Source organism: Ochotona princeps, chromosome 6 (assembly GCF_030435755.1).
Source record: "Ochotona princeps isolate mOchPri1 chromosome 6, mOchPri1.hap1, whole genome shotgun sequence".
NCBI lineage: Eukaryota > Metazoa > Chordata > Mammalia > Lagomorpha > Ochotonidae > Ochotona > Ochotona princeps.
The window spans coordinates 4,690,334-4,716,570 of record NC_080837.1 but is presented as its reverse complement, the minus strand read 5'-3'; the positions used below and the strand labels follow the sequence as shown (position 1 = coordinate 4,716,570).

The 26,237-nt window shown below is 44.0% G+C and overlaps 1 protein-coding gene across 1 annotated transcript in view; it reads left to right on the top strand.

Moving 5' to 3' along the window:
- Window positions 1-26,237, top strand: part of HMG20A (high mobility group 20A) — a 67,388-nt gene that overhangs the window by 28,596 nt on the left and 12,555 nt on the right. Inside the window, exons 2-5 of the mRNA XM_058665496.1 lie at window positions 11,124-11,216; window positions 17,635-17,782; window positions 19,628-19,840; window positions 25,699-25,831. Of these exons, the coding sequence (XP_058521479.1) occupies window positions 11,128-11,216; window positions 17,635-17,782; window positions 19,628-19,840; window positions 25,699-25,831 (583 nt within the window). The 5' untranslated portion in view covers window positions 11,124-11,127. The remainder of the gene's footprint in view (window positions 1-11,123; window positions 11,217-17,634; window positions 17,783-19,627; window positions 19,841-25,698; window positions 25,832-26,237) is intronic.

Genomic DNA, 26,237 nt, shown 5'->3' with positions numbered 1-26,237 from the left:
AGATAGAAAAGCTGTCTTTCCACCTCTCTCTCCTTCCTGGATTGTTTCACAGCTGCAGATTTGAGCTGAGGAAAGTAGAATGAATGTAAAACCAGAAGGGAAGCAATGGTCCTTGAACCAGTAAGAACCCTTGCCCTGGTACTGTTAACCCTTAGTGTTGTCTTTGGGACCAGATACCATAGACCTTGGTTGCTCCTGCTTCCTCAGACACTTCCTCCTCCGCCCCTTCCTGCAGTCCTGCTGGGGTGGCACCATCTGCATTAGTCCACCTCCTCCTGGAGTCCTGCTGGGGTGGCACCATCTGCGTTAGTTCGCATCTGAATTTCCAAACATGGAAGTCCCCTGAGCTAAACGTCCCTTCGCAGGTGTTTACTCAGCTGTGTTTTATACTTCCTCCTTCCCAGTGTCTCTGTGACTCTTAGGATAATGAGTGGTTATCTCAGCTGATTGCCTCACTCCTTCAGTTCATCTCTGTCTCTGCCCTGTTTCCCATGTAGTTAAATAAATAAATACCTTTCCACATGCTTTATAACTGTTTACTCGTATGTACCTAACCCAGCTAGATTATGGACTGTAAAGGGCAAAGATCTCAGTAACTTGGAATAAACTGTCTAACAAACACGTTTTTGAGGGGTCTATGTGGTGGCTCTGCCGGCTGATCTTCCACTTGCCAGCGCCAGGATCCCATATGGGCTCTGGTTCTATCCTGGCTGCTCCACTTCCCATCCAGCTCCCTGCTTGTGGCCTGGGAAAGCAGTGGAGGACGGCCCAAAGCCTTGAGATCCTGCACCCACATGGGAGACCCAAATGAAGCTCCTGGCTCCTGGCTTTAGATCAATTCAATTCTGAATTTCTGCAGCCATTTGGGGAATGAACCAGTGGATGGAAGATCTTTCTGTCTCTCCTTCTCTCTGTAAATCTGCCTTTCCAATAAAAATAAATGAATCTTTAAAAAAAAAGTTTTAAACTTTTCTGAAAACTCGGGTCTTTTTTTAAAGATTTATTTTCCTTTAAATTTTGAGTTAAAGAAGGGGAGAGACAGAGGCATCATCCATCCGCTGGTTTGCTCCCCAGGTGGCTCTTACACCTGGGCTGGGCCTGGGCTGGGCCTGGGCTGGGAGCTGGTGCTTCTTCCAGGTCTCACAAGAGGGGACAGGGGCCCAAGGCTTTGTGCCATCCCAGGCCATAGACAGGGAGCCTGGTGAGGAAGTGGAGCAGCTGGACGTGAACCAGCACTCATACTGAATGCCAGTGCAAGCAGGTGGAGGACTCCCGAGGCAGCCCTTCACGTCTGCTCTTGTTGAAAGAGTCAGGTAATCCCTGTTAGAGAATCACCAGGAGTGTGTGCAAGTTGGGGGGTGTGTCTTCATTGAGCAAAAGCATTAAGTTTTTGTGTTACTTACCATTATAACAAGCTTGATTCTGTTTTCCAAATGCAAAATTGAATGTCATTTAAAATACGTGCATGTACAAGGTGGAGGAATCCACCATGGGGGGAGGGTTTGGGGAGGGGTGGGGAGAATCCCAGTACCTATAAAACTGTGTCACATAATGCAATGGAATTAATACAAAAAAAACTTAAAAGAAAAAAATACGTGCATGTATATGGATGTATTGCCCCAGAGGGACAGTGTGGCAGTAGTGGCATTCCCGCATCGCAGTGCAGATGCACCGCCAGTGTCCCAGGGAAGGCACAGCACACAGGGAAGGTGTGCCAGGTTTTGTGGGATTGCTTTACTCCTTAGGCCAAGCAGTCGTCTTATATGGCAATCATTTCCTTGTTGACTAATAGTAAAAGCTGTACTTAAATTGCCTCTGTGGAAAGAGTAACTTGGCACCAACAAGCACAAGGGGGAGAAAAAAAACGATACATTAGGTAGACTGTGACCACAAAAGGCAGTGTCCTGCTTGTAAAATGCCGAATTTTGTTTTGGCGGGAGACAGTTTTTGACTTGTCATGCATTAATCAGCATAATGTTGAGCCCCACCTGTCGTGTCCCCAACGCTGGTTGCTCTCCCTGCAGAGATGGCTCTTGCCCTCACACGGGCATGGCAGCTCCAGAGATTACCTGGTGACCATCTGAGTACCCCTCCCTGGTCTCCCTGTGCACCCACTTCCATCGAAGGACACTCACCACACATCTCATCATTATTTGTTTATTTATTTTACTTTTTTTCCCCTTTTGTCTGTCTCAGTACCTAAGCCCCAGAAGGGGCAAGATTTTTGCTTACCTTGCTCACTGCTATATCCCCAGTCATTACTTGCTGAATGAGCCTCCCTGTAATTTAGTCCCTAGAGTGGCCTGCTGACGGTTGAGTAATAGTCTGCGGAGCTGGGCTGCAGAGTGAAGGAAGAGAAAGCCATGTTTTCTGCTTTTCCCTGCCAGCCACCTGGCAAGCAGCTGCAGCATGTGCCCTTTCCTGGAAGCAGTCACTACCAGAACCTTGGACTTAAGAGGGCCTCCGAAAGTTCATGAGTGGTGATTATCACAAAGGAACACTACATGGGTTTAAGGTTCCTTTGCACCAAAATCAACCTTGAGTTCTCTTTTCCATGAATCTTTTGAAATAACTTGACGTGTTCTAACTACCTACTCCAACCTTCTACCCTTCCCCCCAGAAGTAAAGTACTCAATTACTCACAAATTGCCTCTCCTCATATTTTCCTCTTACCTCCCATATGAAAACCTATAGCAAAAGAGTTCTTAACTGAATTTCACTTAACTGAACCCTAGTTAACCGCCTGGTGGGATTAGCCTCTGCGCTCCTTCCTGCTGTAAAACATATTGATTAATGTATGCCGCCTACTGAATGTTCTTAGCTAAATGTTCACAGCTGGTAGATTACTCTCCAGTAAGCCTGGTGTTTTCCCTTCTTCCAGTTAAATGTGTATGCATAGCAAAGTCAGTTACATTTATTCCTAAACCTGTTTATGATAGCGCTAGGAAGTTGTACAGTTACAGTGATGTTAAGTGTATAACATTATACAGTTTTTTTCAGTGAACGGGCTTTTTTTTTTTTTTTTTTTTTTTTTTGAGCTCCTTAGATTCCAAGCACAGATGATGAGGGAAGCATACAGAGTTCCCATCATCTCTGTGCCCACACGGGCACAGCCCTCCCTGCCATCAGCACTCTGCAACAGCACAGTGTATCTGCAACTTTTCATTGGGCCTGCATTACTGACACATCATCACCATAGTTTGCATTTGGGTTCACTGTTGGTCATGAATGAATAGGGCCCTGCGTGCACCATTGTGTTATTATCTAGAAGAGCTTCATCACCCCCTCCCAAAGGAAAAGCCTCAGTGTCCACCATAGCCATCCCACTCTTCCCCAAATGCTGGCAACCACTCCTGCCCGTCTCCATCACTCTGTCCTCTCCTCAATGTCAAGTGGATTGCTCCAGTACATGGCCTTTCAAATGACTTTTTTCACTTAGCAATATGCATTTATGTTTCCTCCATGTCTTTTCATGGCTTGAGAGTGCATTTATTTTTAGCACTAAATAATACTCAATTGTCTGGATGTATGGCAGTTTATTTATCCACTTACCAACTAAAGGACATTGTGGTTGTGTCCCAGTTTTCGCTTCAGGATACATCAATAAGTAGATTTCTGTAAGAATAGTTTTCCGTTTGGATAAATACTGAGGAGTATGGCTGCTAGATTGTGGGTAAGTATGTGGTAACAACGTATTCCTGTTTTCTCCTCCTTGTTACTTGTCATACTGCCACACATCAGTGGGAGGGTATATATGTGCACACATGCAACACTTTAACATACATTTCAGATGCCTTGTTTCTGTTAATTCACTCACAGTGCTCTTTTTTATGTAGATCAAGCTTCTAACGCAGGCAATTTTCCTTCTGTGAATATTTGCTTAAGATGTTTTTGGTTTTTTCAGTGCTTTTTTTCGTTTTTAATTTCTATTTTTTTTAAGATTTATTTATTTTTACTGCAAAGTAAAATATACAGAGAGGAAGATCTTCCATCCGGTGATTCACTCCCCAAGCAGCTGCAACAACCGATGCTGAGCCAGTCCAAAGCCAGGAGCCAGGAACTTCCCAGGTCTCCCACTCAGGTGCAGGATCACGAGGCTTTGAGCCGTCCTCGACTGCTTTCCCAGGCCACAAGCAGGGAGCTGGATGGGAAGTGGGGCCACTAGGATTAGAACCGGCGCACATATGGGATCTCGGCGCGTTCAAGGCAAGGACTTTAGCTGCTAGGCCATGCCTGGCCCAATATTTATTTTTCTTTTCTTTCTTTTTCTTTTTAAGATTTATTTATTTTATTGGAAAGGCAGATGTACAGAGAGGAGGAGAGACAGAGAGGAAGATCTTCAATCCGATGATTCACTCCCCAAGTGGCCGCAACAGCCGGTGCTGAGCCGATCCAAAGCCAGGAGCCAAGAACTTCTTTCTGGGTCTCCCACACAGGTTGCAGGGTGCCAAGGCTTTGGGCCATCCTCGACTGCTTTCCCAGGCCGCAAGCAGGGAGCTGGACGGGAAGTGGAGCTGCCGGGATTAGAACCGGCACCCATATGGGATCCCGGGGCATGTTCAAGGAGAGGACCTTAACCATTATGCTATTGTGCCGGGCCCCCAATATTTTCTTGGTACCATTCCATAGGCTCAGGGATTTCCACTTCAACCCTCCCCATTTGCCCTCCCTGCCACTGTTTTCCCTGTATTATTTTAAATAGTGTAGTCCTTCCTCAACAGTCAGAAGTCCATCATTCTTCTATTTAAGTGTATTGTGACATTATATGTATAAAAATGGTAGGAAGTCCAGTGTCATGTTGTGAAGACATATTTAACAGTTTCACTGGGAGTCCATCTTTATTCAAGAGAAGGGATGTATACTGCAATGTGTCTTCATTTCTCAGTATATTCGTCTCCCTTATGTAGTTCCTCTAGAAGAATATGAATATGCATGTTTACCTATGTATCTATTGCTCTTGTGTTTTGCATAAAGGTTGCCTTATATCAGAGAGACTATATGATATTTAACCTTTTAGAGTTGACTTATTTCACTGAGCATAATGATCTCTAGTTGGGACCATGTTCTTGCAAGCCCTTGGTATAGTGTCAGGCATTTAGCTGATGCTCAGGTGGTATTGGAGGGAATGGACAGTCAATAGGTTTTTGTTTGTTGGGTGAAGGAGCAAAGTCACTGCCGGACATCTGGAGCTAAGTTGATGCTAAGATGGAATGTTAGACATGAAAGGAAGTTGAAAATCCCAGTACAGACTTCAGATCAAGTCAGCTGTATTCACTAAAATTGTGGTCTCACTCTTTACAAGTAATGAAAGAGCATGGGTGGGAATATGCTCAGTGCAGGTCCCCACGGTTCAGAATTAATCCAGTTTCAAAGACATAGTGAGTGATGTTGACCAACTGCATAAACCAGACTTATTTATTACCTGAGCAATAAGTAAATAATGCAGTGATTGAAAACCTTTGTTCAATTAAAGATAAGCTGATTTTAAGCAAAATCTACCTACAGTGGAATAACAAGCCTATGAGGTACATAGCTGTTTTTTAATCAAATATTTATTTAACAACTGCCATGATGTACCCAAAATCAGGTCAAGAGGGTGGAATAAAATGTAAACAAAGCACTTTTCCTAGCCTAGAAAAATGTTAGCTACCTATTAGAAAAGGGAAGTGTATTCTGTGCAAGAAGTCGTGGAATACGATGGGGATTCTATACAGAATAATCTGGGAGAGCAGAAGAAGAGTGCCTCACATATTCTTGATTGAACTGAGAGGCATAAAGGGGACACAGCTAAGGGGAGTCCCGGAGGGCCCGAGAAAAAAAATCAGGGTGCTCAGCAAACGTCCCCGCAGGAGACAGATGGCAGTCACTGAGCTATGAAGAGGGGCCAGTAGGGGCCCATTTGTAAGTAGAAAGCACTTTAGAGATGCCAGGACAGTCCAAAGAGGAAAATAACCATCTTACCAACAGACTTCTGGTAGACCTGGAGGTGTCCACACAGAGAAGAACAAGTTTAGAACTGCTTCACATTATCGAATAGTAAAATCAACTCAAAGTGGATCAAAGGTATACATTTACATTTATGTGAAATTATAGCACATGTTGGGATAAATCTTCATGACCTTAGATTAGGCGGTGGTTTCTTAGGTTTGATCCCTAAAACGCAAGACATCAAAGGGGAAAAATTAGAAAAATTTTACTTTGAAATTAAAAACTTCTGGCTGACATTGTACTGCAGTGAGTTTAGCTGTCACCTACGATGTTGACATCCCATTTGGGTTCTGGTTCACATCTCAGCTACTCCACTTCCCATCCAGCTCTCTGCTAGTGCACCTGGGAAAGCTACAGATAATGACCCAAGTACTTACAGCCCTTACCACCATGAGGAGTACCTCGCTTCAGCCTGAACCATCCCTGAGCACTGTGATTATTTGCATGATGAAACAGCAGATAGAAGATCTCTCTGTCTCACCCTCTGTATGTAGTTCTGCCTTTCAAATAAATAAATGAATATTCCAAAGAATTGCAAAATCATGTGCTTCAAAAAACACTGTCAAGAAGCTGGAAAGATGAGAATGGGAGACGATATTTACACATAATATATCTCATAAGAATCTAGTATCTAAAATAGAAAAACTTTTACAATTCACGTCTCCAAATAAGGTCCATGATATGAGTGGCCTATGTATATGAAATGATGCTGCATGTCTTTATTCTTCAGGGTACTGAATACCAAAACTACACAGAAACACTACTTCACATCTAGTGGGGTGCTGTAATCAAAAAGATGAGCATGGATATTCTTGTAGAGGACTTGGAATCCTAATTTGTTGATAGTAGAAAAGCGAAGTGGGGTGGGTGTTTTACAAGAGTCTGACCTTTCCTGAAAGTGTTAAGTATGGAGCTGCCATGTATTGCATTAGTTCCGTGATGAACCTTGGAAACGTGCTAGATCAAAGTGGCCTGACGCAAAAGGCCACAATGATTCCATTTATGAGAATGTCCAGAATAGGGAAATTCATAGACAGTGGTTGCTTGGGGCATCCCCAAGGGGAAGGGGGAAATGGAGATTGGTCTGCTAGTGGGTGCCACATTTCTTTTTGGCAAGATGTGGTGTTGATTGCAAAACCTGAGAACATACAAAGCCACCAAGAGATGAATTTTGCTACGTGAATTACAACTCACGATAAGACAGGAGCTTAGGATGCCTTCTGGGGTGACTTGAGGATGTGAACTGATTAGATATGAGCTGAATTGGAGAGTAGGAGTAAGTTGGATTTAATCTGACTTGTAAGTGTAATAGAAAAGATTTGGCAGTTGGGAAATATCCTACAAACATATGTAGGAAAAGTTCAGTGTATCAACTGCTCAGTTGTGATTGGATGCCATACTTTTTTTTAAAGATTTATTTGGTTGATTTTTATTTGAATGGCTGGTTGACTCCCCAGATGATCACGGAAGCCAGGAGCTTCTTCTGGATCTCCAAAGTGGGTGCAGAGTCCCAAGGATTTGATCCCTTTGCTGCCTTTCTAGGTCATTACCAGAGTGCTGGATCAAAAGTGGAGTCACTGGTGCACAAACCAGGGTCCACATGGGATGCTGGTGCTGCGGGTGGAGGCTTAGCATGCTGTGCCATGGTGCCCGCTCCAAGGATACCATAAATGTATAGCAACACCCCTTGATCTGTGAGTTTTTTCTCAACCATCTTAAGTCAAAATTCAGTTTCCTAACCATATCTATTGAAATCTTAAGCTTAACTGAGAAGTTAAAGTCAGGGATCAATGATTAGAAATTTTTCTTGGAGAAACTGAGAGCTGGAAATAAGGGAAGAGAATGGTCAGATTTTTAATTTCGAGGTTGATCCAGCCAAGTGGTGTGTTTTTTTAGGAAGCCCAGGGTTTTGCATGAACATGTAGTATGGAGAATGGGGAAGGAATACAGCGCGTCCCAGGAGAGAACCTAATCAGTGGAATGTGTGTTAAGTAAGGAAAGGGCACTTGAAAAAAGCCCACCCCAAAAGCAGTACACTTCAGCTTCCAACACCCTCTGACACATTTGAAGTAACAGCTTCATGGTGAGGTCATCTCTGCTTTGGAAACAATCTTGATGAGGATCATTTCTTAGGCGCCATCTAATTTGCTTTGTTCTGGCCCCATACTGACTAGAGCAATGTTCTGATTATGATTTGGCTCCTGTGTTACTGGGGAATGTGTTCACTGGTCAAGAAATTTCTAATGTGCTTAACATAATTCCTGTTATATATAATTTTTGTAATTATCATTAAAACAGTTTAAATTGGCACTCTTTTATAAATCAGGATTTTTCAGTACATGGTTTAGGTTAGAGGGAACTTTTGGATTTCCATAGCTCACATCCAGATGCTGTTTCAGAACATAAGCCCCGAGGTAATGATCGTTTTGGGAGGCCTACAAGCAGAAGCCTTTGCTGGGTAAGTCTCCTTCACAAAGAAACGTTTGCACCAAAGACCTATTTGTATGAAGTACAATGGAGAATCAGACCTGTAGATGGCTTTGCCTTTGTACAGATTTCTGCTTTCTCCCTCTGGAGCAACATTCATTACGGTTTTTAAGTGCCTTGCATGGAGTTTCAAAGTTGAGGAGCATCATCAGGCACAGAGGCTGCACTGAAAAGGCTTTGGCATTCTGTGACTTAGGCGCCGTGATTCAGTTAGAGTCACTCCCTCGCGGACCATAGGAAAGCACATTCCTGCAGAATCCCCGCCATGTTCTTGGGAATCATTTTATTTTCCCGCTTTCTGAACTAGTTTAGAAGCCTTAGGCTTTCAGTGGACTTTTCTTCATTTCCTTCTTTTGTTGATCTTGGCTCCTTAACCCTCCACCCACTTTATTACTCATTTTGAGGGACCTGACTACTCAGTAACAGAAAATATGTCGGAACTCATGAGTTGGGTAAAACAAACTTCAGAGAGAGTGGGAAAGAGGAAGAAATATGTGTTCTCTGAACTTCCTTTGTTTACATGATCTGTTTGTATGTTGTTAAGATGGTGTCATCCCACTCTCTTCATGCATTTCAGAAATAACTAAAGAAGTTTGGGAAAGACTGAGAGGGCTGTGTTGGCATAAGAAATGAAGAGACACCTCATTGTCCCCCTGCCACCTTCAGATAACACATCTTTTTTTGAGGTGTGAGAGTCGTGCCAAGAACTTGAAGTGCCAAATCCTGATCCTTGAAAGACCACTGACTCTTAGGGACACTTCTGGAAAGAAGGAAAGCCTCAGATGAATCCTTTGACACTTGAGGATATGCCTATTTGAATGCTTGCTCATTACAGTTAGACTGTATGGTATCTGACTGAGAGTTTTCTCTTGAAAGAATGAGTGTTTACATCAGTGTGAAGCGGTGTTAGCTAGCTACCCACTGTTGAAGCCCAGACTCTACTTTGGGATTCATGTACACTTGGGTCAGAGTTGTTCTAGAAAATATGTAGAGTGGAATTTTGTGTTTATTTGTGAGAGCCAGTCCCCTTGTAAACACCCTGCCTTAACAGAACTGCAAAGGGTTAGCAAACATTCCTGCACATACTCCGCTCCTTACTCTGAGACAGTGAGAAGTTCCTCTCCAGCCTTCCAGTCCCTACCCACTCCACTGAGAAATAAACAGGGGTGCCTTAAAGTATTCCCAGACAAATGGAAATAAGAGATAGTTTTAGTTTGTGCAAAAGATTTTGAAACTCCTGCATATGTAGACTTCCCCAAAAATTCATGGAAAATATGTTTTGTTGAAAAAACTAAGCATGGATTTCCATGTGCGCCAGAATAAGCTTATCTTTTAATTCAACTTTCTGTGAACTTTTTGTAGTGCTCTCTCGTACATTAAGCTACTTTGGGTACTTGTTCTGCTCAATAATAAACTTAGAAGTGAAAATAAGAACAGGAAATAATACATCAATGGATGTTGTGGAAATCAATTGCTCCATTAAACAGTGAGCAGATGATGTCAGTGGTCTCTGCATTGTCCTTTTATTTCCAAGCTGGGCCCCAGCTGCTGGCTTTCCTCTGAGCTGCTGCTTCGCTCTGTCTCCTTAGCAGCAGCCCCAGAAGTGAGTGCTAAGGGAGCTCCTAAGTGATTCTCCTGATCGCCCTCTGTTTTCTTGGCTGATTGAGGCGCTCTCTTTCTTAAGTGGTTTGCAGTTCCACTCAAGTAGCTGGTGTTTGAGGTCACCGATGAATGTCTGTTTAAATATCACTTTCATGATGAATGAAAGGCTGCTGCTTTTAGCTGTGTGGGGTGAAGCCCTTGGTGGTCAGCCCTGAAAGGGAAAAATCGCTCTTTATAGTGAAATGCTAAACCAAATTACTCTGTCACCTTATCCTTTTATCCTTTCAGTTTGATAACCTCCACTTCTTGTGATTTATTTGTTTTCTCCAATTAAGCGTAGTTGTTTCCTGGGCCCAGGTGCAGGCTGTTCCTGCTGTTGGTTTTCATAGTGCTGTGAGGCCCGTTTCTGACCTGGAAGCTTGGTCCCTTTGACTCAGAGCCACATCAGTGGGCCCTCTCCCTCCACTCCCTGTGCATTAGCTCCCTTTGGAGGGCTCAGTGTGTCACCACTTAATCTGAGGCTGATTCATCTGGGACTGAAAACTGGTAATGCTATAATCACAATGCTTTTCTTTCTATAATAATGCTCAAAGCACTTACTATCTTAGCCTCTCTCTGTTTATGAAGCACTTTCCATTTAATCGGTCGCAGTAACCCTGTGGGTTAAGTCAGCAGTTCTGTCTGTGTCTGAGATGGTGAATTGTGCTCAGGGCTGCAGTGCCTCCGAGTGCCTCTGCTCCACAGCTTCTTCAGGAAATGAAGAGTGCCTGGGGAGGCTCCAGAGTGGATAGAAGGGAATTTTCCAATCCATATCCCAGTTGTTGAAACCCTAACTTGTTTGTAATCTGGTCAGTAGATAAGACTGGGGTTGAAAACCCTTAACCATTAGAGTTCAACTGATGTGTCCAAGTCAAGAAAGTAAATATTTAGGCCAGCTTCTCTTCTGCTGGTGTGATAAAATCAAGAAAGGCTGGCTCTCAAATTAGTAAAGCTTGAACTGGAAATAATTAAGCCATTAATTTTTTTTTTTAATTCTGCCTTTTCAGAGTGATGGAAAGCTTGATGACCGCTTCCACCCTGCCACCCCTGTTTGCAGACGAAGATGGCTCCAAGGAGAATAATGACCTGCCTGCAACTGGGTAAGCAGCTGCTTTGGACCTTTGGGTCTCTGTGTTGGCTTCAGAACCAAGCTGCTGCCAAGGGGCAGGGGGCCAGGTGCGAACCGTGCACCCGTAGGTGTGGTTGTGCTTGTCCAGGAGGAGAGCCGCTGTGCACTGCTCCATACCCTGCTGCCGAGCTGTGCTTCCTGTAGTCTGGGGCTGCGGTACGTGAGGTCTGGCACAAGTCTGTGACTCCTCTGAAGAAAACCATGTAGTCATCATTAAGGAAATGCCTGCTGCAGAGCTCACTCCAGAAAACAGATGCACTTTCTGTGCCAGTTGCCAGAGCTGTGAAAATGGTTCAAGAGGCTCAGGAGCTTCAGCCGACTTCTGTCAGTCTGCTGTCTGTGGAGTCGTTGGGTACCTGTAAAGGAAAGCCAGCAAAGGTTAATAGCAGCATCCACCTTTTCCTTTGAAAGTCTGTTTTACTTGTATTTTTATCTTTTCCAAATATTTAGAAATCTTTTGCCAAAGAGGAAGTATATTTATTAATAGAATAAAGTGAGAGTTAATCCATAAAATGAATTACTACAATATTCTTTAGAGCACTTTTTCAAAAACTAGATTATATTGCCAATTTAGTTTCCTTCTCTCTGTTTTTTTTCTCACCTCGTTAGTGTCTACCTGTTAGCGTGGCTACTCGTATGTAACTGCTCCAGGATTGTTGTAAAGGCCACCTGCTTTCCAAATCCAGGATGTCCTATGAAACTTTCCTGAGTGTCTGCTGTGTTCCAGATGGTGTTCCAGGGATTGGATACAAAATAGTGATTGATGCAGACAGTAAGGCTGACCCTTTCAGAGCTCAGATTCTGCTGGGAAAGTCAGACAACACACAGGATAAGAACCATGGGCTGCAGAGGTACAGGAAGAATTTGGAGCAGCAGCCTTAGTTGGTTTAACCCAGAAAGTATTTAATGAGAAAATGACTTGACTCAGGACCTGAATGAAGGGCGCATGTAGTTATCTGTGGTAGCCTTTCCAGAAGAGGAAGGAATGTGAAGACCTGAAGTGAGGGCGTTTCCACCTCACAGGAAGTGCGGGGAGACCTGTGGGACCACAACAAGGTGTGCTGCCGGAGAGCAGGAGATGCTGCCCCTGTACTACGCAAACCTGGACGTGCATATGCTTTGGGTTCTGATTCAGAAAGTTACAGCCGAAGAATCTCCCCTCTGGAACAAGCTCTCACAAGGCCAGAGCAACTGATGGGAGGATGAAGGGGCTAGATCATGTAGGATCTTAGAGATCATAGCAATGAGGTGGGAAAGCATTGGCCGTGACTGCCAAGAAGAGTATGGCAAATGGAACAGGACCCGGAGCGAGGGCCGCAGCAAGAGGCTGTTGCAGTAGTTCAAGTGAGATGTGGCCACCTGGACAATGCTGCATTTGAGTCTGACAAGAACACTTCTGCTGGGGTTGTGAGGCAAAAGCATCCTCAGTGCCTGGCACAATGGCTCAATAGCTTACATGTGCTGGGATCCCACGTGGGTGGCGGTTTGTGTCCTGGCTGCTCCACTTCCCATCCAGCTCCCTGCCTGTGGCCTGGGAAAGCAGTGGAGGATGGCCCAAAGCCTTGGGACCCTGCACCCACATGAGAGACCTGGTAGAAGGAAGCTCCTGGCTCCTGGCTTTGGATCAGCTCAGCTCTGGCCTTTGTGGCCACTTGGGGAGTGAATCAGCTGATGGAAGATCTATGTCTCTGTCTCTCCTTTTCTCTCTAAACCTGCCTTTCCAATAAAAATAAATCAATCGGTTTTTGTCTTTTAAAAAAAAAAACAGGAAATAGTGCACCCATATGGCATCCCATTGTATGCAAGGCGAGGACTTTAGCCACTAGGCTACCATCAGGCCTAAATAAATCTTTAAAAAAAAAACAAAAAGAAATCCTCAGAGTGTGTTCCACAGCTAATTGCAAAGGAATGGGAATGAGAACTATAGAGTTCTCTATGTGTTTTGAAGGTAAACCAAGCAAGATCTGCCTGAAAGATGAGTGGTGTGAGAAGGGAAAGGAAAGCAGCCCGAGAGAGCCCCAAAGCTCTCACCTAAGAAACTTGGGGGATGATGTTGCTGAGGCAAATAGGACAGGGGAATTTTAGTAGCACTGGTCTTGAGGTTTTAAGGCTGAAATCCCTATTTGATATCTAAGCAGAGCTGTTAAACAGGTAGTTTGATCTCAGGTTCTGAAGTTAGAAGTGTAAGGTAGAGGGAAAAAATCATGAGGAGACCAGGGTGCTTGAGCAGTGGGAGCCCAGAGAAGGGGAGGGCTCAGCATCCACTGAAGGGGGTGACCAAGAAGGCAGCCAAAGAGCCAAAGGTTTTTCTGGGGTCCTGGAAACCAAGGGAGGGGACCAAATTAATCTGTCAACTACCTCTGGAGAAATCAGGTAAAATAAGGGCCGAGAAGTGACATTGGGTTTAGCATGGAGGTCAGTGGGGGCCCTGACAAGAGTTGGAAGCTCATATCTTCTGTGACATGGATTTAAGCAAGAATGGAAGAGGAGAACCTAGAGTCATTCAACCTAAATAAACACTTTTATCCAGGGGTTTGGCTATAAAGCAAAGGAGAAAAATGAGCACCTTAGTTAGAATTGGGGTTGAGTGTGTATGTGTGGTATTTCTGTTTTTATTGAAAAGGCACATATACAGAGAGAAGGAGAGAAAGAGAGGAAGATCTTCCATCTGTGGCTCACTCCCCAAGTGGCCACAACAGCCCAAGCTGAGCTGATCCAAAGCCAGAAGCCAAAAGCTTCTTCCAGGTCTCTCACATGGGTGCAGGGTCCCAAGGCTTTGGTCCATCCTCGACTGCATTCCCAGGCCACAAGCAGGGAGCTGGATGGGAAGTGGAGCAGCTGGGACACAAACCGGCACCCATAGGGATCCCAGTGGATACTACCTGAGGATTTAGCCACTGTACTGTCACACTGGGCCCAAGAGAAAGTGTTTTTGTTTTATTTTTTTTCTTTGTTCGATTTTTTTTTTTTTTTTTTTTTTTTGTAGTTTTGTTTTGGAAAGGCAGATTAACAGAAAATGAGAGAAAAATCTTCCATCCCCAAGTGGCTGCATCAGCCAAAGCTGAGCCGATCAAAAGCCAGGAGCCAGAAGCCTTCTCCAGGTCTCCCACATGGATGCAGGGTCCCAGGCTACAAGCAGTGAGCTGGATGGGAAGTGGAGTGACTGGGACACAATCTGGCGCCCATACAGGATCCTGGAGCATGCAAGAGTAACAGCCTATAATCGTATAGAGGGAAGACCTGGAGGTGTCGGCACAGACCACATGAGTAGCAAAGAGGGTGAATGCAAGGGTTTGGGATCAAGGACATAAGGTTGCTGACTTCTTGGAGTTTGAGCAGTTCATTGCTGGTAACGAAAGAGCTTTTTAGTTTTTCGTTGTTTATCCTAGTTGTCATCTCTGTGGCATTTGACTCCTTTGGCCACTCTTCTGAGTCCTGTTCACTCCAGACAGGGATCCCTGAGGTCGGGGCTGATTCCCAAGCTGAGTTTATTTCACTGAAACAAAAATGCACAATAATTAATAACATGAAAAACTGATAGCACAATTGAAATTAGTGACAGTGGAAAAGCAAGTTGTTTAACACGCCCAAAGTGATTGATGTGTTTAGAAAATAATGGTACTGAGATCAAACCAGATCCCTGATGATTGGCATTGATTTCATAGTCTCTTTAGTTTCTTTTACTTACCTTTTTTTTTTTTTTTAACTTCGAAGTCGTAGTTACAGAGAAAGAGATTTTCCATTCTCTGGTTCCTCCCAGTCAGACATTGCTGGGCTGGTCAAAGCTGAGAGTCTTAAGTTTCTCCTGGGTCGCTAACATGGGCACAGCTGCCCACTGTTTTCTCAATACATTTGTTAGCAAGGAGCTGGAGCAGAAGTGGAGTAGTCAGGACACAAGGCAACCGGTGCCATGGTGCTGTGCCAGCCCCTGCTTAACCCTTTCATAAAGGACTGCAGAAATATAAACCACTCAGCCTAAAATCATCTATTATATTTATTTGTTTCATTCCCAGGACAGGCTACATCTACTTTTGTTCATTTCTCAGTTCACATAATCTGGTATTTGTTTCCATAATTACCTAATCACCATGCAACCTGCTAAAATCACAAGCTCTTCTTTGCAGTGTTCGTGTCCTCAGATTTAGTGGTTGTTTTTTAACCTGTCTTATTTGACATCTGCAGCTTTTTTTCTTAGCTAATACGCTCTTTTTAAAAATCTTCCAAAGAAATAAATAAAATAATGAAAGTCTGCTTGGCTTGGCCTCCACAGCAGTCTTGCGCCCAGTCTCTACTCATTCCAGCCATATTCTAGCTTAGTCTTTGTCTTCTTTACCTTCCTGGAGAGCAGCTGGTACTGCTCTGATATTGTTTGTACTGATACATCTCACATTCATCTCATTCAGGTGACATTGTGGCACAGTGAGTTAAGTAGTCATCTAAGATGCCAGCATCCAGAATCATAGTGCCCATTCGAGTCAACAGCAGCTCCTCTTCTGATCTGGTTTCTTGCTAATGCACCTGGATGATGGCTCAAGCACCTGGGTCTCTGCCGCCCTCAGGACCTGGCTCCTGGCCCACCTGGCTGTTGGGGCCATTTGGGCAAGTAAACCGGCCACTGGAAGATCCTCTCTCTGATCTGTCTCTCTTTCTCAACACATTTTTTTTCTTCATTGCTCTGCCTTTCATATAAGTGACTCTTCTTTAACGGGCAGGGTGGGGCAGGAAGGCATGGTAACCTAGTGGCTAAATCTTCATCTTGTATCCACCAGGATCTCATGGACGCAGGTTCATATCCCAGTGGCCCTGCTTTCCATCCAGCTCCCTGCTTGTGGCCTGGGAAAGCAGGGACCCTGCACCTGCATGGGAGACCTGGAAGAGGTTTCTGGCTCCTGGCTTCACATTGTCTCAGCTCTGGCCATTACAACCACTTGGGGAGTGAACCAACAAATAGAAGACCTTTCTGTTTCCCCTTTCTTTAAATCTGATCTGCCTTTCAAATAAAAATAATAATTTAAAAAATAATCCATCCCATACCTTTCTTCACATCTGTTCTCTGATTATGTGTTTCTGGTAATCTGTAGGACAGCTCCACTTAATTTATGCCACAGGTACTTCACACTGACCATTTTCTGATCTGTCTCTGCCTCTGTGTGTGTGTGTGTGTGTGTGTGTGTGTGTGTGTCTGCCTCTCTCTCTCTCTCTCTCTCTCTCTCTCTCACACACACACACACACACACACACACACAGAGGCCATGTTCTTACCTTGGCTAACACTAAGTCCATAATCACCAATTTGGAAACCTCAAGATTGCCTCCAGCTCTTCCTTTTCTTTTGCATCCTCTCCTCTACCCTCCATCCTGCGTGTCCTTGTCTCTCAGTCTGTTACACCTTCTCCTGTTACCTTCTGCCTGAAACGGTGCTGTCTACCTGATACACACTTACTCGTCTTGCAAGAGCTCCTCAGTAAAATCATTCTTGGCCTCTTCAAACCATCACACATTGTCCCATGCCTCTGGGGCACTTTTTACAAATCTCTTTCAGTACTCAAGTTGCACTATAATCATTGCCTGTTACCCTTTGGGATATGCATTCTTTCAGAATAATGACTGAATATTCTATGATTTATTCTTCTACCACCCTCTCACCTTTCCATCTACCCCCATCCCCACCCAGATGAAGCTCCCTAGCCTATGGTCCAGCCTGGTCTCCCATTCCTTTCCATGTGATAGAGTCAGCCCCAGAGCTGACTGTCATCTGTCACTTCCCTGTGCACCCCCTAGAAGTATGAGCTGGCTGCTGACTCATCCGGAACAGGCTGATGGGAACAGAAAATTGTTTCTAGTTGATTAACACTTAGAACTTACTGAATTTAATAACACTGTTCTTAGCTTATCTGATTATCAATATAAACACTGTAATGCAGGAAGACATAGATCCTGGATATTATCAGGAGAGTTATTTTTATGCCCTTCAGAAGTTCTCTGCTTTGTGGCAGGGCAACACTGCCTCTCTAGCTCCCATTTGTGTCCATCTTCTCTGCTAATGGCCTTTGCTTTCACACGGGAGACACCTGAAAGATAACATGCAAGGCATTCTGTGTCCTGGACGAAGCTCAGTCACCAGAGACATATTGAGGGGAGAGACTGTTCTGGAGATGATTATAGTGTAGTAATTCCTTAAGAACCAACCTGCTTCCCGCAAACACTAAAACCTTTTTAAATATTCTGTGACTTCTGTCGAGACATTGTTCACATTGACACAGATTGCAGTGAGGGGTTCAAGCACAGGCATGTCCTTGTGCTGGCAGAGAAACTTGTCTTGAGCTCTGGGTAATGAGTGGAGTCTGATGCTGCTGATCCAAGCATTTGCCCTTGTTCCTGTCACTTAGGTTAGCCCACCCGGAGGCCCCTTACAGTGGTGGAGCCGCCTCATCTGCCAACAATGCAGAATTTGTGGAGGACCTCTCCCAAGGGCAGTTGCTGCAGAATGAGGCGTCCAATGCAGCAGAAGGCACTGAACAGAGGCATGAAGATGAGGTAAGCTGAGGAGTTGCCCCCATTACTGTCTAGAGAAATGGCGAGTGAGGGAGCCGTTGATAGAGGTGTCCGTCAGCTGACCGTCATACATTCTTGGGCTGACCGCTACAGAATGTTCTCTTATAACATTGCTTATTCTGCTTAGAATCCCACCAGTGATTTTAATGACTTAGAGACAAGTAAACTCTTTTTCTCCCCTTGCTAAGAAGTTCATTGCTTCATGTGTAAAATACTCAGTAAATTTTGTTAAGTGAGTGATTCCATGAAAAAAGAAATGAACAGTAGGCCCACAGGCCTTACTCAGGGCCACACTTTCAGCATGAAGCCACCTGTGCCGGAAGGTTCCTCCCCCTCACTGTGCCCTTCACCCTCCTGTAGGGGGCACCTTTCTTGGCTGTGCACAAAGGCAGTTGCGCCCTGTTGAACCTTTGGTGATCCTTAGCAGTAACTGATTACCTGGGCAGTTTTAAAGCACTCTTTTTCAACCAGAAAAGAAAACAAGAAAAACACACATATGCAGTTGCTTTTTGTCTTTATTATTTTCAAAAAACAATTTTCTTTCAAATTTGTCTCATTTGTATTCTTATTATAATGAATATTTGAAATGTTTTAGACACCTTCAAGTCCTTACTAGCCTTAATGTTATTAAGCATAAGGGGGAAAAAAACTATTTGCCAAATAGTGAATTCTCAACCATTTTTTCCCTCCAGATTTCTTGATTGTAACAGAAATCTCTAATACACGAGTGACCTGCCTCTGACGGTTTATGACTTGATCCCTACTATTAACTTGATTAATATGTCCCCATAGTGTTAACAAGCAGCCAACTCGAAAATAAATACAAGAGTGAACTGCTGAAACTTGAGTAGTATTATAACACGTAGGATCAGGTCCCTGTGACAGATTGCTAAGGTACTAGTGTTTATAGGCATACATTACCACAGTTATTTAGATATTTTTGTCCCCTTTTGTTTATTCTTCTTGTTCTCTGAAATAACAATTCCTTTATCCATAAAACATTAGTATCTAGTAGGCTATGTGCACTTATAAAATTATTTAACAAAAGTGGGATATAGCTTGTGTTTCATTGAAAAGGCCAAGGAATGGGATGTGCTGAAACATCAGACCTCAGTGGGGATTTTTTTTCCCCGTTTTTCAAAGTGATTTAATCTTTTGGTTTAATAACTTTTAAAGACCTCTGGCTTGATAAAATATACATCTTAAGGAACAAATCGTCAAGCCAAGAAACTGATCTTCATTTTGGAAACATTGTATTTAAACTGAAATTTTTTGGTAATACTTGTGTATTAATTTAAAAATCTGTATGCTGTCAGCCGTGGGAAGTAACTGGTCTTTGAGCGGTACCCATGAGAGATCCCTGTGCTACTTTATCCTGTGACAGCATCTTACTGTGATCTGCTGTGACAGCACCTGCTCCCATGGCACCGTGTATGTGCGCACTGGGCATTTCTCCTTAGCACACCTCCCTGTCAAGAGTCAGCACCTGGGATGTTTGTGTGGTCCTGGCTCCCCTTCCTCTCACTGAGGGCCCCGCGTGTAAAAGCAGCCTGTCAGTACAGTTGTCTGTAGTGTCTGTGCATAGAATGGTCTGCTCATGAACCATCTGGAATCCGTTCTTAGAACTGCTCTGCAGATGTCAGTATCCATGACAGATGTGGAGTGGTTTCAATTTCCAGGGCTATATTCATTGGAAAATGTAACTCCTCCTGATTTGTGTGTTAGGGCTTATTGTTGTTGAGATGTGTGGGGACTGGTTTCGGTATTTGGGTTTGTTTTTGTTTTGTTTTGTTTTGTTTTGTTTTTTAATTTTGCTCTGTTTTGTAGCAAAGAAGTAAGCGAGGAGGATGGTCCAAAGGAAGAAAGCGGAAGAAACCTCTTCGAGACAGCAATGCACCGAAATCCCCGCTTACAGGGTATGTTCGCTTCATGAACGAACGCCGAGAGCAACTTCGGGCAAAGAGGCCGGAAGTCCCATTTCCAGAAATCACAAGGATGTTAGGCAACGAATGGAGTAAACTGCCTCCTGAGGAAAAGCAGGTAATGGCTGCTTCTCCTCGTCCTTGGTTCAGGATTGATTCCCTCTGTCAGAAAAACACAGAGGCAGGATGGACGCTCGGCCTTGAGCAGTGCCAAGGCTCAGTGCCCGCTTCACCTCGCCTTCTGCCTGCATCCTCTGCTCATGTAGACCTGGGAGGCAGTGGTGGGGTCAGATCATTGGACCTCTGTCACCCACGCAGGAGACCTGGATTGCATTCCTGGCATCATTTGAGCAGTGAGTCATTGGATGGGAGCACTTGCTCACATGCGCTCTCTCCTTTTCTCCTGCCCTCTCTCTGTCTCCTTGTCTCCCGGAGCAAAGAGGATGATGGTTGATGCCGTGATTCTGTAGCAGAACCCAGGATACCAGGATGACCGGGTACCTCGTAGCTCTTCTCTCAACAGATGCTTTTTGAATGTTTTTTTTCTAAGTTGGCTGCAAAGATGAGAGCACGAGGTGCCCTAGGACTCCCCACAGCTGAAGCAACTGCTCTTCCATGAGTGACTCGTATGCTGAGAGGTCCCATAAGATTGTTCTGAGAAGTTGTTCAAGATTAAGAAATCAGTCAACAAAATTTATTCCATTGAGTTAAATGAAAAATCAAGCTAAAAGCTTCATCTAATAACAATCTGCAGTTCACATAGGATTTTTGTTTATCAGCCAGCATTGTGGCACGAGTTAAGCTGGTGCTGACAATGCCAGCATCTCAGATGGGAGTACTGGTTCAAGCCCTGACCTCTCAGCCTCTGATCCAGCTTCTTGCTAATGCATCAGGGAAGCAGCAGATAATGGCTCAAGTGCCAGGCTCTGGCCTCAACCTGACACAGCCCTGTTGCAACCATCTGGAGAGTGAACCAACAAATGGAATACGCGTTTCTTTCTCCTTGCTTGCTGTCTCCTACCCCTCTCCCTGACTCTTCCCTGACACTGATGCTGTTCCTTTCAAATAAATAAATCTTGAGAACATTGGAAAGGCAGAACTTCAGAGAAAAGGAGAGACAGAAAAATCTTCCATCTGCTGGTTCACTCCTCAGTGGCCACAACAGCCAGAACTGAGCCAATCCAAAGCCAAGAGCTTCTTCTGGGTCTCCCACTTGGGATCAAGGGCCCAAGGACTTGAGCCATCCTCCACCGCCCTCCCAGGCCATAAGCAGGGAGCTGGATAAAAAGTGAAGCAACTGGGACTAGAACCAGCACCCTTATGGGATGCCAGTGCCACAGGTGGAGGCTTAGCCCGTTATGTCACAGTGCTGACCCTAGTGAATCTGTTTTTACAAAGAAAACTTTGCTTATGAAAAAGAGTGCTTTAGATTGTTTTGAGATAGAGTTCTGCGAAATTTTACATACTATGGAAAATGAAGCAAGAAATATTTGAATTCTTTTTCTTCTAAGACAGAGATGTGCCCCATTGCCAAACTGAAACAGATACATTTGTTGGAGAGACTTGAGGGGACCAAGGACATGGTACCCTTGAGCTGGGTGAAACCCCACTGTGGCGCCCACTGCTAGTGGCTGAAAGATCTTTACTCGTTTATGTATTACAGTCGTACATCTGTGATTTACCCTCTTTTTGAAAACTTTTAAGCAGACTAAAACCAAATTGAAAAAATACTCTCCGGGTGATTAGTTGAAGTCAGACATTCTTGAAGAGGTTAGATGACATTACTGTTTGAAGCTCTCTGTTCAGTGGTAAGCTAATACAAAACAATGTATATTGTATACTGTTCTGGCTTTTTTTGTAAACGGGTCAAGAACAGATGTGCTAGCTAGATTGTTTTTCTTTATTTCAACCTTAATGCATATTATTGTTTAAATGTGGTTTCAACATCTAAATAAAAAAGCAGAAAAGTTTTTCTCCAAGGAAAATCACTGTTAATTATATGGGACAAAGATTTTGTGGAGATTTTTTTGTTTGGGCTTTTTTTTGAGGGGGGGGGAGTATTTTAAATGCTCAAAAAGTTACAAACAAAAACAATGTAGATGGGCCAAACACAATTTAGGCCTAGTGCCTAAATTCTTTCCTTGCACACACCAGGATCCCTATGAGTGCCGGTTTGTGTCCCAGCTGCTCCACTTCCCATCCAGCTCCCTGCTTGTGGTCTGGGAAGGCAGTCGAGGATGGCCCAAAGCCTTGGGACCCTGCAACCGTGTGGGAGACCTGGAGGAAGCTCCTGGTTCATAGCTTTGCGTCAGCTCAGCTCCAGCCATTGCAGCCACTTGGGGAGTGAACCAACAGATGGAAGATCTTTCTCTTGGTCATGCCATCTCTGTAAATCTGCCTTTCCAATAAAAATAAATTAGTTTCTCTTTAAAAAAAAAATATAGAAAACTTCCATATATCCCTTAGTAAGATCGAAAGGCAGAGTGACAGATTTGCCTGTTTTTGACAAATTTTGTCCATCTCTGCTTTTCATTACATTCATACTTATATATACCCAATCTGTCTGTCTCACATGCACACATGCAGTTTTTTCTGAATCAGTGGAAAGTAAGTTACATCATAATCCTTTATCCCTGAATATTTCAGTGTGTGTTAGAAATAATTCTCTTAGGGGCTGGTGTTGTGGCATAGCAGATAAAACCATCATCTACAATACCAGCATCCTGTATGAGCTCCAGTTTAAGTTCTGGCTGCTCCAATTCTGATCCAGCTCCCTGCTAATGACCTAGGAAAAGAAGCAGCAGATATCTCAAATATTTGGGCCCCTGTCACCCCCGTGATTCCTGGTTCCTGGCTTTGGCCTGGCCTGGCGCAGTCCTGGCAGTTGTAGCCATTCGGAGGATTTACCAGCAGATGCAAGTTTTCGCTCTCTCTCTGACTTTCAGCTCTTTTAACTCTTTCAAATAAATAAGCAAGTCTTTTTAAAAATTACTTTATTTAACTATAGTAAGCTTCATTATTTTGTATTAATATAATACATTAATCTGCCATCCTTATGTTAGCCTAACATTATTTTTTATATCACTTTCCTCTCCATTACAGTTTATTTGTTTGCTTGTTTTTATTGGAAAGGCAGAGTTACAGGGAAAGAAGGAAAGAGAGAGCCATCCTCCGTCTTCTGGTTCACTCCCCAAATGGCCACAATAACTGGAGGTGGGGCCAGTCCCAAGCTGGGAGTCCAGTCTCTCATGTGGATGCACGGGCCCAAGAACCCAGACCAGGCTCAGCTGCTATTCCAGCCGTAAGCAGAAAGCTGGATTAGAAGTAAAGCAGCTGGGACAACAAGCCAGCACCCACATGGGACGCCCACACTGCAGACAGAGACTTAGTCCACTATGCCATCACACCAGCTCCTAGTTTTGTATTTTTAAAGTTTATCTCTTGGGCTTCAGATCAGCTCGGCTCCAGCTGTTGCTGCCATTTGCGAGTAAACTAGTGGGTGGAGGTCTTTCTGTCTATCCTTCTGTCGGTTAATCTGATCTGCCTTTCTGATAAAAATTTTAATTTTTTTTAAAGATTTATTTATTTTTATTACAGTCAGATATACAGAGAGGAAGATCTTCTGTCCAATAATTCACTCCCCAAATGAGCGCAGCAGCCAGTGCTGTGGTGATCTGAAGCTGGGATCCCGAAGCTCTTCCACGTCTCCCACACGGGTGCAGGGTCCTAAGGCTTTGGGCTGTCGTCGACTGATTTCCCAGATCATGAGCAAGGAGCTAGATGTGAAGTGGGGCCACCAGGATTAGAACCGGCACCCATATGGGATCATGGCGTGATCAAGGCTAGGACTTTAGCTGCTAGGCCACGCCACCGGGCCCTAAGTAAATCTTTTTTTAAAAGACTTACTTTGTTTGACTGGCAGAGTTAACAAGAGGTATAAACAGAGAGAAGGGTCTCCCAGTTGCTGGTTCACTTCCCAAGTAGCTGCAGCAGCTGTTGCTGGACCAAGCTGAAGCCAGAGGAACAAATAAATCCATCCAAGTCTCCCATGTGGGTGTCCCCCATGTTTGAAACATCTTCTGCTTTCCCAAGTACATTAAAGGAAGCTGGATCAGACATGGAACGGCTAATACTCAAACTGGCACTAATGTAGGCTGCCATCATTTGCAGATGATGACCCACTGCACTACAGTGCCGGTGCTTCCCCTGCTTCTCATTTTGTATTTTTCTGACATTTCCTCATGAATTTCTGCCTTCGTGATCAGATTACGTCATAGGTATGGCCCTTTTCGGGGTGTCAAATACGTGTCTATACATAGGACCTTTTTTTTATCCCTATTGGTAATGTTAGTTTTACTCATTCAGTAGTTTTGATTCTGCTTTTTTTGTTTTTGATAAGCAGTGTGACAGAGAGATCTCCCATCTGCAACAAATACCCACAGTGGCTGGAGCTAGGCTAGACCAGAGCCAGGAGCAGGCATGCCGTCTGGCTCTTCCATTTGGTGGCAGGAACCCACATGCTTGACCATAATAAGCTGCCTCTCAGACACGTTAACAAGAAGCTGGAGCAGAAGCAAAATCTGGACTCAGTCCCACACACTCAGATATGGGATAAGGCAGACTTAACCCACTGTGCAGCAATGCTCTCCCTGTGGAGAGACTTAGTTTGGTTTGATTTGGCTGAGAGAGAGCTCCCTAATTATCCACAGTGGCCAAGAGTGGGTGAGGCTGAATCTGAAAATTGACCCCAATGCAGGTCTCCTACTTGAACAATAGGGAGCCCGATTGCTCGTGTTGACTGCTGCTGCCCTGGGTCTGCTTCAGCAGGAAGCCAATCAGGAGCTAGAGCCAGATGTCAAAACCAGGCACTCTTATATGCTCATGGCATCTAAACTGCTTCACTAAATGAATGCCCACCCTGGGAAACATTTCAGATCCTGCAAATAGCCTGTTCCACATCAAAATTGTCCCTACATTAAGCATCCGCTAATGATTTCTGCCTGATCTCCACATTATGGTTGCAAAAATGATCATTTTCCAACTCATACACTTGCTCCATGTTTATCAGTTGGCCTCAGAATTAACATCTAAACAACAGCTTTCCTCCTCCCCCTCCTTTATATATTTATTTATTGTCTATTTATTAGTAGTATGAAAACAAATAGTTACTGCACCTTTTATTACTACCATGAAATTTCTTCCCCCCCCCAATGGTTTCTAGCTTATTATTTGTACTTAATGATTTTGTTGCTTAAGTGTTCCCAGGTTTGGCCAGTTCAGTGTCCTCTATGTCAAGCTCATATGTGACACAGAATTTTTAACATAATTTCTGACTCTGGCTTGTACTCATTCAGAGGCAGTATGTTCATATTTTCTTATACTTGGTTTGATGAATGCAATGCATAAGACATTAAACAAAAGAATCCTAGTAGGCCAGTGAACTTAGTTTAAATAATTAATAGCACACAGCAATCAAAGCATGGAGATACAGGCTCTCTCAAAGTAGTCTTTTTTAGGGCTGTAGGATGAGGTCACTCGTTTTATGTTCCTCCCTGGCACTAGTGCTCCGCTCTTCCGGCTCTTAGAAGACCAGTTGATGAATGAGATCATCCCTTCCAAATGGGTTGGCAAAAAAGCTAAATAATGATACCTTCCCCTGGAAGACCTCATGGGGACTCTAGTGGCCATGCGGGTTGTATCCCTGGGTTAGAGGCGCACCAGCCATCATCTTCATGCATTTTTAATGAGAAGAAAAAGCAATGGTCTAAAGAGTAAGAACCACTTATTTTTTTTATAACCGAGAAGCTATGTTTTTATATCACTCATATGATTTGTTTTTATGACTCTCTCTTAAATTTTATTTCCTGTATACTCTTCTTTCTGTGTTCTACTGGTCCTGCTTTCTTGAAAAGGTTAATTACTGTTTTACCCAAGTAAGGTTTACTTATTAAGCGTACTCCCTCCGTTCTTTCCTAGCGCTACCTTGATGAGGCAGACAGAGATAAGGAGCGGTACATGAAGGAGCTGGAGCAGTACCAGAAGACAGAGGCCTACAAGGTCTTCAGCAGAAAAACCCAGGACCGGCAGAAAGGCAAATCGCATCGGCAAGGTACCGGGACAGGAGCGCTGTGTAGCATGTGCTTGAGGGAGTGTCCTAAAGCCACTCGTCACAGTAGCAAGCACATGGCATCATCACCTTGGAACTTTTTAATCAATCGCATTGCTCCCTTTAGAACTTTCTGCTGGGTTTTGTGAGTTGCGTATGCTGTTTCCCTAGCTCTCAGTATGGGCATCTCTTTTGTAAGCAAGGCTGTCTACTGAGCCACATAACTCACTTTCTGTAACACTTCTCAGCCTGCCACACGCCATTTCTCCCAACCTCTGATGAGACTCATTCCTTCAGGTGGATGTGCATTCAAAAGGTATTTATTGAATACTTTATTAGCTATCGGGTTCTCTTCTAGGCCTTAAGTATGCAGCAGTTAGATGTTTTTCCCTTTGAAATGGATCATTAC